The sequence below is a fragment of the Ipomoea nil genome, unplaced genomic scaffold, assembly GCF_001879475.1.
Source record: "Ipomoea nil cultivar Tokyo-kokei standard unplaced genomic scaffold, Asagao_1.1 scaffold2845, whole genome shotgun sequence".
Classification (NCBI taxonomy): Eukaryota; Viridiplantae; Streptophyta; class Magnoliopsida; order Solanales; family Convolvulaceae; genus Ipomoea; species Ipomoea nil.
In genome coordinates, this window is record NW_017619273.1 from 2,100,190 (window position 1) to 2,114,257 (window position 14,068).

The window sequence follows — 14,068 nt, forward strand, 5'->3', positions numbered from 1 at the left end:
AGAGAGAATAGAAGAATGAAATTGTAGTGTGTTTAAAAGTGATGTTGGGAGCTGCTATATATATATATATATATATATATATATATATATATATATATATATATATATATATATATATATATAGTAAGCAGCCCCCTCCCTCCCAGCCACTCAAAACAAGCATGAGTGGCGCAGGACACAACATAGAGCAATTAGTGCTGGCCTCAAAATTAAACAACAATTTATAGCCACTCATTCTATTTTCACTTTTGTCTTTGAATCATTCCCAACAATCCCCCCACATATTTAAAGAGGAAAGTAAAAGGGTAATGTCTGAGCGGAAGTGAGCGCTGATCTTAGTGTTAGTAGTTTAGACCTTGAACTGACATGTAGTGACTCGAGTAACTTTCTCCTTAGTAGTGAATTGAATCTTGAACTAGCTAAGGAGAGGTACTTTTGAACTCATGCGCACACATCAGCACCCATTATGCAGGTTCTTCGGAAGTCAAACTCTTTGACTTGGGGTCTACCTCTACGTAGACCGTAACTTAGAACATCTCATGTTCAGTTGCTTTACATAAACTTGACTTACTTTGTTGATTTAAAGCCAATTTCCTTCCATGTATCGAGGACGACCTTTCTATTTAGTCCTTTAGTGAGAGGATCTGCAATATTCCTCTCGGATCTCACATACTCCAACGTGATTACCCCAGTCGTGATCAATTGTCTTACAGACTCATGTCTGACTCTTATGTGGGTTCTTTTCTCATTGTAAGCACTATTCTTTGCTACGCATATAGCAGTTTGAGAATCGCAGTGTATGGACACAGATGGTGTAGTACACCCCCACAACGACACGTCTGCCAGTAGGTTTCTTAGCCACTCGGCCTCTTATCCAGCTAGATCAAGTGCTATGAACTTAGCTTCCATAGTTGATCTCGCTATACACGATTGTTTCGTGGATTTCCACGATACTGCCGCTCCACCCATAGTGAACACATATCTACTGGTGGAGCTTACATCACTACTGTCATTTACCCACATCGCATCACAGTACCCCTCTAGGGCTGCTGGGAATCCAGTATAGTGTAGTCCCCAATCGATAGTACCATTTAAGTAGCGTATATAGTAGCACTCTTCTAGTGCATGCCAGTGGGTGTCACTCGGATTATGAGTGTATCGACTGAGTCTATTTACCGCAAGAGCCATATCAGGTCTGGTGTATTTCATTAAGAACATTAGACTTCCCATTAGTTTGGCATACTCTTCTTGAGACACACCCGTCTCAGTGTTTTTTTACAGTTTTACGCTCGGATCATAGGGAGTTTGTGCAGGAGTTACTTCGAAGCTATTAAACTTCCTTAATAGTTTCTTTGTATAGTGACCTTGTGATAGCTTGTAGTCATGCTCGGATTTTATGACTTTTACTCCAAGTATCACATCGGCCTCCCCCCATAGAAGTTCCATTGATGGAGTGGAAGTAGGTGGAGGAAAGGATGAGGATCAGAAGTGAAGAAGATATGAATCAAGAAGGAGAAGCCAGCGCAGAAATGGCGTCGTTCGACGGGGAAGTTATAAGCCGTTGAACTTAAGTGCTAAACGGCGTCGTTACAAACTAGCCGTTGCAAGTCTATGATTAGACGACGTCGTTCCCAGCCATCCTTCAGTTTAATTCCAATTTAATTCCTATTTTGTAGTCTTTAGAATAGGGATTTGTTATCTGAATAATCTGCTGGTATTTTAGCTTGGAATGGTTGTTGATGAGTTTCCTTGTGCGAAATATAGACTATATTTCCCTTTTCTCACTCTAAACTCTCTCAACCCTCAATTTCTACCTTTCCCTTCTTGTATTTCTGCTTTTGTTCCCAGTATATTGTAGTTGGCATCAGAGCCCAACAATGGATGAGCGTATCAAAAAGCTTGAAACTACAGTCATAGAGTTGAACAGCAAAATTGATACTCGATCGCAGGAGACTCAGGACTCCATCACTTACTCTCGAACCAGTTTAGAGCCTTGAAGGATGAGTTGCTCCAACTTCTAAGACTAAATTGACCGGCCCCACCTATCCTTGGAGCTTCCCCAGGGCAATCATCTGTACAAGGGCAATTTCCAGAGGCTGCTGAGCAGGTGGCTGGGGGTAGGCCGGATAAAGCCCCAATATAGGAAGCTGATGAGGGTGAAAGGCTGGATACTGATGAAGAGCCTCCTCTAGGGCTTGTGCTAAAGGATCGAACTAGAAGAGACTGGATCGACAGAGATGAGGTGAGACCAGGAGCTGTTGGGAAGGCTCATGAATTTCTCCTAAGGTATAAGAGCGAATTCCCTCCTTTTGATTACTCCTATCCCAGACAATGGATCATGATCAGGTGTGAAAAAATTTTCATACTTTCTCACATACCCCGGCAAGAAATTGTTAATTTGCTATACATTCATTTAACTGGGAAGGTTGGGATATGGTTTGAAAGTTATGTGCATGGTTTAAGGGGGGGTTTCCAGTGGCTTGCTTTTTCTGATGCTGTGTAAAAGGTTTGAGGATAGTGGGGTGTCTCTAATGGAAGATTTTGCCTCATTCAAACAAATAGGGACTGTTGATGATTATACTGATGAATATGAGGGGTTCAAGAGCATGTTGATGCAGGCACACCCTACCCTTACTAAAAACTACTTCCTACAAAACTATGTTGCTAGATTGAGACAGAACTTGAGGTGTTTTGTCAGAACTGCCAGGCCAAGGGGATTAGATGATGCCATATGGCTAACAAGGCAGTATGAAAAAGGTCTGAGGAGTATTGACAGTCCTAGAATTACCAACTGGAATCCCAGAACTTCCCAAAATACTAGAACCCTTAACCCCTACTCAAATCAACCATTCTCAGCCAATTCCAGTCCAAAACCCTCACCCTCCACTCAAACCACAGCCTCTAAAACCCCAGATATTAACCAGTTCAAAACCCAACTTAGGGATCAAAGGAGATGCTTTAAACACTTTGATCCCTGGCAACCAGGACACAAGTGTAAAGGGTCTACTTTCAATATTATAGAAGAATAGGAGGATTGGGAATCAGCTGATGCCTTGGTACAGGATGGGGAAGAAACAATTCAAGAAGGGACCGGGGTATCTCTATGTGCTGTTGTGGGAGGTGAAGGCCTGAATACTATTAAGTTACTGGGCTAATCCAAAAACAACCTGTGGTTATTTTGGTGGATAGTGGTAGCATACATAGCTTTTTAGACCCCAAGCTGTTGTGCCAGTTGAGAAGAGAACCAAAAAAGGTCAGTCCCTTAGTAGTAACTGTGGCTAATGGTGACAAGGTGGTGAGTGACTCTTTGTGCCTTGGCCTTAGTTGGCAGATCCAATAGGAATGTTTTGTGAAGGATTTCAGATTGCTTAGGCTTGGTGGTTGAGACATGGTATTAGGAATGGATTGGGTGGATCTGTATGCTCCTATCCAATTGCATACCAGGCCCCATAGCATTTCATTCCATAAGGAGGGCAGGAGAGTCTTACTCAAAGGACGGACTAAGAAGGGGGTATTAAAGGCAGCTTCTGATAAGCAAATAAAAAAGTGGCACAAGGATGGTGTACAAGAGTTTCTTGTACAATGTTATGGTTCCCCAATTGTTGAATTAGAAGTAACATTCTCCCTAAATATCACGAGAACCCAGGCTATACCCACACCCCCACTAAATCTCACCAGTACCTAAACTATGGACACACCCTTACTAAATTCTACTAGAACCCAAACTATAACCCCTGAACTATCCCAACTGCTACTGGAATTCCAAGATTTATTCCAGGAATCTGCCACCTTACCCCCACAAAGATCACTAGACTATACCATCCCCCTGATTCCAGGATCAAAACCTACCAACATTGGGCCTTACAGATACTCATTTGACCAGAAGAACGCTATTGAAAAAATGGTAGAGGATATGCTTGCAGCAGGGATCATTACCCCTAGTTCATCCTGTTTTGCTTCACCTGTGTTATTGGTGCCAAAAAAAGACAACTCCTAGAAGTTCTGCATTGATTACGGAGCCCTTAACAACATCACAATCAAGAATAAGTTCACGATTCCCTTGGCAGAAGACCTATTATCTTGGTGGAGTGGAAGAAGGTGGAGGAAAGGATGAGGATCAGAAGTGAAGAAGATATGAATCAGGAAGGAGAAGCCAGCGCATAAACGACGTCGTTCGAAGGGGAAGTTATAAGCCGTTGAACTTAAGTGCTAAACGACGTCGTTACAAACTAGCCGTTGTAAGTCTATGATCAGACAACGTCGTTCCCAGCCATCCTTCAGCAGTTTAATTCCTATTTTGTAGCCTTTAGAATAGGGATTTGTTATCTGAATAATCTGTTGGTATTTTAGCTTGGAATGGTTGTTGATGAGTTTCCTTATGCAAAATATAGACTCTATTTCCCTTTTTCTCACTCTAAACTCTCTCAACCCTCAATTTCTACCTTTCCCTTCTTGTATTTCTGCTTTTGTTCCCAGTATATTGCATAGCTGTTCTTATTGAAAGTTAAATTTGTAGCTTTGTGATTGTCAAGTCTTGATGATATGGGTGATGGGTTGTGCTCATTTCTCGTTTGTTGGAGTTGTTACTTGTTAGATAGATAGATAGATAGATACCCTCTGCTGCATGGTTTCCTTAATACAGGCTACTGTGTGTCTTTTGAAGTGGTTATTAGCTTATTGCATTCAAGAATATGTGTTTTTTTGAGTAGTTGGATAAGTTTTTGAACTTCTCTTAGTAATTTGATGATATTTTGATGATATGGGTTCTAATCATACAGGCTTTGGCCTTTTTGGGATAGTAATTTGTCTTCCTTGAATAAATTTAGCAGACATGGTCATAATATAATACGCTTACCATACTAATTCTCCATAAATAATATTGTGGATATACTACATACTATACAGATATTCACATTAAATCAAAATCCGCAAATTATATCATGCACCGCGCATCCAAACGACATCGTTTTGTTTAATGAAAAAAAAAATAGTATTTTCGCAAAAAATAACTCTGTTCTTCAGTTTATTTTGTATATACTACAGTTTCATTTCGATATAACTACAGTTTCATTCAATATTTGTACACTCAAATATGTGAAAATGTTATTTAAATTTATTTTATATACAGTATAGTTTCATTAAAACATAACTACATGATCATTTCAATATAATTACAGCTTCATTGTACAATATACGCTCAAATATGTGAAATGTTATTCAGTTTCATCATTTTATATATACTGTAGTTTCATTTCACCACAACTACAGTATCATTTTGATATAACTGCAGTTTCATTTGATAATTTTTAAAATAATACGTGAGACAGTGTCGATTTAGACACATTGTAGTGTCACTCCGTTATAACGGCAGAAACGATGCCATTTTGATGCGCGGTGCATAATCCAACGGTGCACGATATAACGACTGATCAAAATATCGATCAGCATGCTGATTTAATTTGGATATCTCTGTATGCAAATTTCATTAATAATGCAGGTCAGAAGCGTATCCAAATTCTACATTTGGTCAATGTGAAAGACGCGGGTAAACGCACATTTTCTAGCTCTCGAGAATCAATCCTTCAGCAAATGGAAGATATTGTTTAATTTGGTTGAAAGAGTTATGCACTACTATGAGATAGTGAAGATGATATTGCACAAACCTTCCCCTTATCTGCTTTCTGGATTTGACAATAAAGTTGTGAAAGTCTGGTGTTTATATTGCCTCACCTAATAGACAACTTAAATATTTAATTTTTTATACAATTTACAATTCTAGTTGTTTTTTTATATTAATATTTAATATTTCAATATTAACTATTAAATTATTAGATACACCGTAGTTTATAATTATCAAATCTTAAAAAAATTTAAAATTATTTTTTAAAAATCGGGCACCCGAAAACGCCTAACGATTTTTGCAACCTTGAGCTTCTGTAAGTTAGTGTAAGTTTGTATACATGATATAAAGAAATATGAAACTTTTAGGATGTTTAGGCTATGATTTAACTCTTCTCTTTGTAACTTTTAAGTAAATTCTTTTGAGTGATGAAGAAAATTCACAACCATTATTTGAGAGTGTAAATTTTAACCGGGTAAATCTCGCATTGCGACCTTAGCTGGCTAAGAACCACAAAGAGATAAACCAACCTATAGAATCAAGAAAATGTCAAACTTATAACTTTATAGTACACAAGTCAACGTTGTGAGCATAGGGAATGTTGGGTGATTGACTATTCTAACCACTTTTCGAAATGCACCTTTAGCTATTCCGGGTGGTGAGAAAGATTAACCTAGCTATTGTTCTAACTACTTGGTGAGGGAACAGATAAAATACAACACAAATTTCTAATTACCCAAACTAAGACCATAAATTATTCCAAAGGAAGTCTTCTCAAATCTATGAGGGAAGCTGAAAGGAAGGGAAGAGATGGGCATTTTGGCTTTCATTTCTTATCACTCAACTCTTTTATCTCAAGTTTTCAAATGCAATGCTCAGGGCTGTGCCAAGGAAAAACCGCCTTGCTGTTCTGCCTCACCAAGGGCGAAGAATTTGCAACATCTCGAAATGGTGATCTTTTAGGATCATTGTGTGTCTGTGCTTTTCTTCTTTCGCTAGGAGAAACCTCTATCTTCTCATTGTTACCCCGAATGTTATCCTTGAGACGTCTCAGAAGCATGCGTTTCTCCTTCTCAATCTGCTTCGCCAAAGAAATCGGTGCCACTTCCAAACTTCTCTCACCAATAGTCTTGCCCCTTCTGTCATCATCAACACCCTGGTTTTCCTTCCCTACCCGTTTTTCTTTCTCAATCTGTTTGCCTAGTGGAGCCTTGGGTGAATTCGGGGTTGATTTCGCCTCCCTGGTTTGACCATTGCCTTGCTTTGCCCTCAACTTTTCAACACTTTCTTTAGCTGCAGATAGTTGCATCTGCAGCTCTTTAACCTTGACTTCAGAGGACAATGCTGTTTCTTTCCATTCTTGCACCTGACAGACAGAAGCCAATAGAATACAATTCAGAATTTCATGCAAATCATTATAAACTTTTAAACAGAGAAAGAGACTCACTGTAGACTGCAGGGACTGGATTTCACGAGCAGATTCAAGAGCCCTGTCTTCCCAGAAATCACGAGAAGCTTGGAGTTCCTGCATCTCTTCCCTCACCTGCCCGAGCATTTCTTGCATTTGCGACCATTGTTCTGTCTCCGCTTTCACTTGCTCTACAATCCTGCGTACTATTGCTTTACAACGCCCAGAACATCTGTTCTCCTCCTCCTGCCAGAATCAGTAGTATTTCACATATCAGAGAAAACTGAAAAAGTTTCTTTAGTAAAAACACCTGTTTTTGTTCAGGGCTAATCAATGCTGTCTTACATAAAAACTGAACCAATTCACATTCACACCACTAATACAATCAGAACTGAAATGAATGCAAGTGAAGTAATGCCCAATCCAGCATTAAATACACCCTTGCTAACGCATTTACCATAACCATCAAAACCGACATTGCGTTTGGAAAGCAGGAAAATGACTTCTGGAGAATAGGTCATTTTACAAAAAACATTTTCCTTTTCCGTGTTTGGTTGCATTTTGGAAAACTTGATGTGTTTAGTTTATTTTCTGAAAAAATGAGTAGAATTATATGTTTAAACATTCTGGCGGAAAATGACTTCCCCCAAATTTTGACGGAAGTCATTTTCCGCCAAAATGGCTTCATTTTCCCCAGTCAACGGAAAATGCTTTCCGTTGACTGGATTTTCCTGTTGCATCCAAACACTAAAAACTCAGAAAACATTTTCCAGAAGTCATTTTCTGGGTTTCCAAACAGACTTAAAGACTTCAAACCGAAAGAGACAAAAGAAATCAAAATGCAGGAGAAAAAGAATGTAAATTTTCTTCTGGCAAAAACCCAACAGTATGCCTGTAACCATTGGTGATTGGTTAAAGTCTGCAGAAAATATCATAAATATATGATTGAATACATGGAGCTCTTGACATTTAATGATCTATAACCACCATTTTTGTGAAAGAATAACAACAATAAATTATGCAGTAACTATACTCACTGACTCACTCTAATAATGAAATGAAAGTAGTAGGAGTAAAAGGAATCAAGAAAGTGGTCCAAACAAAACAAGCACTGGTTTTGACTATGGGAAAGAGAACAGTAGCCAGAGTGAGTGGCAGACCGCGAAATGAATCATATTTGTACTTCAATTCAATATACCAAAGAAAAGAATGGTATCGTTTAAAACCTTTCGGTTCAGAATTCAGAAACAACCATGCTAATAACAAACCAATCAAGTACACTGCATAGCCTCGGCCTGCATGCACGACGTACAGAACTATTAAAGATACAAAGTACAGCCAAGAAAAAAATAAAATGAACAATTTGAAATAGCGATACAAATGAAAAATTTTGAAATGGAAAAATGCTATGCTATAACAGTGGACATTTCAAAACCAAAGAACTTTACCTGATGCAGTTGTCGAGTGGAGAAAGCCAATGGGTCAGAGAACTCCATTTGCTTGGAAGTGGAAGTGGCAGTAGAGACATTGGCTGTAGTACTAGAAATTATTGCTCCATATTCCTCCTCCATTCTATCTAACATGCATTTTGACAGTCCTTCCATTCTCCGTAATAACTCAACCTGCATTTCAGATCAAATCAAAGAACTGGAGAAAACACTAATACTAAGATACTAGCTAATATATGACATAAATCAATCTCGGGAATCTATGGGAAATGGGGTTTGAACTTTTTTTTTTTTGGGTCAGACCACGAGGTGTCCTGAGCAGGCCCTAACTATAGGAGACACCTTTAAGCCCGTACCATACTCAGACTACGAACTCCTGACCTCTCTTAAGGGACGAGAGTGCACGGCCACTCACGCCAACCAAGCTGGTTAATGGGGTTTGAACTTGAATCTCCCTAAGACCCTAAGACCCTAAGTCCCTAATCAAAAGCTTATTATGCAAAGTTATGGTGATAGAAGACTACTATACTGAGCTTTGGCCATTACTCACACAAATACTATAAACCAATAAACCATTGCTTGGTTTGCTTAAGAACTTGGACAATTAGTATTGGAATGCATACATACTTATCCACATTTCGTATATTTTGTTATCAGGCAACAAAAATAATATGCAAATTAAACAGAAGTGAAAATAGGAAGGCATGTCTAATTCTTACATCAGTGGATTTTTTGATGGTTTTGCAGCCAGAAGCCTCGATTTCGGGGAATTTTTGATCTGATAATCCACCCAGCTTTTCCAGCCTTCTTTGCAACAGGCTTGCTTGCTTATCAAAGTTGCTGCTGCATTTCGTGATTTCAAAATCCCTATTATTTTTCTTGGAGCTCCTTTTCAGCTCATCCAGCTTCTCTTCCAAATCCTCAATCTCTTCTTCCAGAATCGCATTGCCATTCTTTCCTTCATATATTTTCTTCTTTCCCTGTAATTAAATCAATTAGACCTAAATTCAATTCACAGCAAAGAATCAGAAATGTGAGATTAAGGGAAAGAGGGGTTAACAGAAATAAGGCTCTGAACTGCCGATCTGAGAGTGGTTTCCATTTGAACTCGATTTCTCTCCAGCTTCTTCAGAGCAAACTCTCTCTCCATTCTCAGGAAATTACACTCCGCCCTCAACATCTCCGCCTGAAACCGCCACTTCTCCTCCGCAAACGCCGCCGCCGCCGCCTCCCCGCCGTCCTCCTCCACTCGCTCCCTCCTATCGCTATCGCCACACGAAGCCGCGGAGTTGAGAACCACAATGGGAACAACCCCAGCCCTGGAGAACTCCCTCTCCTGGCCGAACAGCCTCTCCAGCTTCCCCTTGTAGTAGTACTCCTCATGCAGGAGCTCCATAGGGTTGAGCGAGTGGCGCCGCCACTTGTGGGCCGCGGAGGAGGAGGAGGAGGAAGGGGGCTTCTTCGCGGCCGTCTTGGGGCTCTTCCGGCGAGGCCTCCTGGGCAAGTGGATGATTTTTGGGGTGGGTGGCGGTGGCGCCGCCTGGTTCCATTTCATCCTTCTTGTCGAAGTAGTTGTAGGCACACCCGACGACATCTCTCTCTCTCTCTCTCTCTCTCTCTCTTTCTCTCTCTCGACTCTAGTCAAATACAGTACAGAGCAGAGATGAAGGTTTAATGGAAGTTTGAGCCTGTGTGTTCAGTAGAGCTGAGTGGTGGAATTTGAATTCAACGGTATGGACAGAGAAACTATAGGAAAAGAGGACCTCTATTTATATACCACACTAGGGACTAGGGACTAGGGACTAGGGACTGCTAAATATTTTGTCCAAAAAAAATTATACTCCTTTAACACATAATAAAGACACATTTTATTGTCCGCATATGTAGTTTAACTGGTCATAAAGATGAAAGTTAAAATGAATAACCAGAAATCGAGTCTCACCAGCCGCAGTGGGGGCCCATCTGATGATAAACTCATGAAATATAAAATAAAATAATAGTATTGACTCAGTAGAAAGTAATTTTATGACTTTGTTTGTGTTAGGGTTAAGTATTTGTCTTATTTATATAGCTATTATTTTTTTTAGGGAAAATGGCACCTTTTACCCCTGAGTTATATACTTATAGCACTTTTTCCCCCTCAATTATTTAGGTAAGCACATTAGCCCCCTCAATTATTCTAAAAGTGGTGTTTTTTCCCCCCTGATATATTAAATTGACATTTATACCCTTAAAGTAAACATTTTATTTATTTTACTACTCCAACAAATTATTGCGTATACGTAGGGATGACCACGGTTCGATTTGAATTGAACCGGATACTAAAGCAATCGAATTAATAGTTTACGGTTATAATTCAGATCTAGAACCCAATATTTAATGCCAATTTATTAAAATTATCTATCAAAAAAATTGAATCTTGAACCGTGAACCGGCGGTTCTGGATCTGATTCGCGATTTTGAACCGTCTTTATTTTAAAATTTTATTTTTTATTTTAAAATAGTCTAAATTCAATAATAAATGTATTTTATTTTTTCAGTTCGGAACATTAACCGTCCGTTCCGGTTCACGATTTTAATAAACTCTAAATATCGAATTTCGATTCTAAATTGTAATTGAAATATTTCTGTTTGGTTGCTATAGTGTTTGTTTAGTTTGAACCAAATTATGGTCATAATTTGTTGGAGAAAAAAAAAATTAAATATTTAGTTTAAGGGTAAATATGTCCATTTAACATTTTAGGGGGAAAAACAGTCACTTCAATAATTTAAGGGGAAAAAATGCTATAGGTATATAACTCAGAGGGAAAAAGTGTCATTTTCCCTTTTTTTCTTTTTTTTTTTTTTTTGTGAAGTTTAAGTTAAAAATGTATCAATGGGGAAGAAGAGTAGATGAAGTTGTTGGTATATATATAGTATATAGATATAGATTGCATGATTAGGGGCATAATGAGTTGACATTATTAATTACCTTAATTATTAATGAGGAATTTAATGATAACAATTATGCACAACTTATGCCTATACCTAGCTGCAACTTGCAATCAATCAATAGGGCAACAATAACGCAATTGGATAGTGGTTGAGTGGATGGAACATTATTCTTTTATTTCAAGGTTATGAGTTTAATTCTTGTCAATATTTTTTTGGTTGAGCTTGTAATTTAGTAATTTACATTTCTTGTATGGTTTGTAGGTTATTACATAGGAACAAGGTTTACCTAATGCACAGTACACATTTGGGTAGTAAGAATAGGTTTCTCTCGTCAATAATAATAATAATAATAATAATAATAATAATAATAATAATAATAATAATACAACTGAATTAATCCACCGATATAAATATTTTAAAAATTAAATTAAATTAAAATTTATTGAAATTAAATTGTATCAAATCAAAATAAGTCTTGTTTAAAATTGTCCATGTATAATTTTTCAATTAAAATGTAATATTTTTATATAGACTCATAATAAGTATGACATTTTAGCTATAAAAAATATTAGACGTCTACCTTATAATGTTTCACACAAGAACTAGTTTATCAAATTAAACAGAATCAGTACTTTGAGATATGTTTCAAAATTTTCTAATTGAGCTCTAAAGTAAGTTATTTTTTATTATTTTATTTTAATAATTAATATTGACTTTTTGAAGTATTTTTCATTAAAATATAAAAAAGGATAGTGAAACTTTATTAGTAGTTTTCAATTTATCAAGAAAAGTAAATAAACAAATAATAAAGGACAAATGTGGAATCACACAATTAAAGTTTATGGACTAAATAAACTCTCAAAATTTACATGTTAAGCTTTTTTTAGCACATAATATTTAATCTCTTTTTAATATGTTAAGATAAAATATATCTGTCAATTCGATATCAAAGTAAGCAAAAAGTTTTGTGCTCAATAAAAAATATTCAGTGCGCACATATATGAGTGATGTGTTGAGTATAAATATATAAAATACTCCGTAATAAATATGCAGTCATTTTTTAAAATATCAATTAAGATGAAACACATCTTTTAATTCTTTTCAATGTTGCTTTCCCATATGGGAGGTTGTGGATTCGAGCCTCAGTGGAGGCGGTATTAACCCTTTGTGCTTCAGTTGGTTAAGAAAGTAACGTAGTTATGAACATATATTGCATTATAACAGAGTTAGTAGTACTCCAAAAAAAAAAAAAAAAAAAAAAAAAAAAAAAAAAAACTTATCAATGTTGAGATCGGATTTTTAGGATTGGATAATAATAAAATTGATCAAAATCTCACCAAAATTTAAATTTTAGTATAAATAATAAGAAAATTTGCGGTGTTTATCAACAACAGTATTAGGTATAATCCATTTTTTTTTTAAAATCTTAGATTTGTACCGAATACTATGAAACTAATGTTCCGCAGTATCCACTAAAAACTTTAATGCACTTTTTATTCACTTTTGAGTTACATTCGATGTAAAAAATACTGATATCAATCAATACCATAAATTGTTCATAAATTTAATAATTCTTTTGAGCTTCACTCGGTGCAAGAAATTAAACATGGGTATCGACCAGTACCATAGAATTTCCATAAATATAATAATCTTATTAAAAAAGGGAAAATGGCACTTTTTCCCCCTATGTTATATACTTATAGCACTTTTTCCCCCTCAATTATTTATGTAAGCACATTAGCCCCCTCAATTATTTTAAAAGTGGTGGTTTTCTCCCCTAATATATTAAATTGACATTTCTACCCTTAAAGTAAACATTTTATTTATTTTACTTCTCCAACAAATTATTGCGTATATGTAGCAATTAAAGTTTATGGACTAAATATAGCAATCGAACCAGACACTATAGCAATCGAATTAAAAGTTTTCAGTTATGATTCAGATTTAGAACCCAATATTTGGATTTCAATTTATTAAATTTAAGAATTAAAAAAAAAAAACTGGATCATGAACCGGCAGTTCCGGATTCCGTTTGCGATTTTGAACCGTCTTTATTTTAAAATTTTATTTTTTATTTTAAAATAGTTTAAATTCAACTATAAATGTATTTTATTTTTTCAGTTTGGAACATGAACCGGCCATTCCAGTTCGCGATTTTAATAAACTCTAAATATCGCGTTTTGATTATAAATTGTAATTGGAATATTTTGGTTTGGTTACCATAGTATCTGGTTTGAACCAAATTATAGTAATAATTTATTGGAGAATAAAAATAAATGAAATATTTATTTTAAGGGTAAATATGTCCATTTAACATTTCAGGGGGAAAAAGAGCCACTTAAATAATTGAGGGGGAAAAAGTGCTATAAGTATATAACATAGGGGGAAAAAGTGCCATTTTTCCATTAAAAAATTAGCACAGCATACAAATATTTAGAATTTTGTTGTCACCAATAAGGCAATAACTCATTAATGTGACAATAAGTTAAATGAAATTTTGCAATGGCCAATAAGAGGGTACTGAATTTTATGGAAATGCGAGAATGGTGTGATTTTGTGAGTTGTAACTCGTACTGCCACCCTGCATTAATCTGCATAATGCACACCTACAACCATGTCCACATTTTGTTGTTACTTCAAGTTTATATTTTTCTTTTA

General features: G+C 36.5%; 1 protein-coding gene across 2 annotated transcripts; it reads right to left on the minus strand.

The window, feature by feature from the left end:
- Positions 1–6,153: 6,153 nt before the first annotated feature.
- On the minus strand, positions 6,154–10,200 carry LOC109159772 (myosin heavy chain, clone 203). 2 transcript variants are annotated; one of them, XM_019307885.1, is made up of 5 exons: positions 9,555–10,200; positions 9,196–9,456; positions 8,477–8,650; positions 7,068–7,274; positions 6,154–6,986 (listed from the first exon to the last, which is right to left on the minus strand). In XM_019307885.1, exons 1-5 carry the CDS (start codon positions 10,068–10,070, stop codon positions 6,483–6,485), a joined length of 1,662 nt encoding a protein of 553 aa, XP_019163430.1. In that variant the 5' UTR covers positions 10,071–10,200; the 3' UTR covers positions 6,154–6,482. The 2 variants fall into 2 exon arrangements, with proteins under 2 accessions (XP_019163430.1, XP_019163429.1); XM_019307884.1 differs by having other exon boundaries at positions 9,537–10,200.
- Between the last annotated feature and the right edge of the window lie 3,868 nt (positions 10,201–14,068).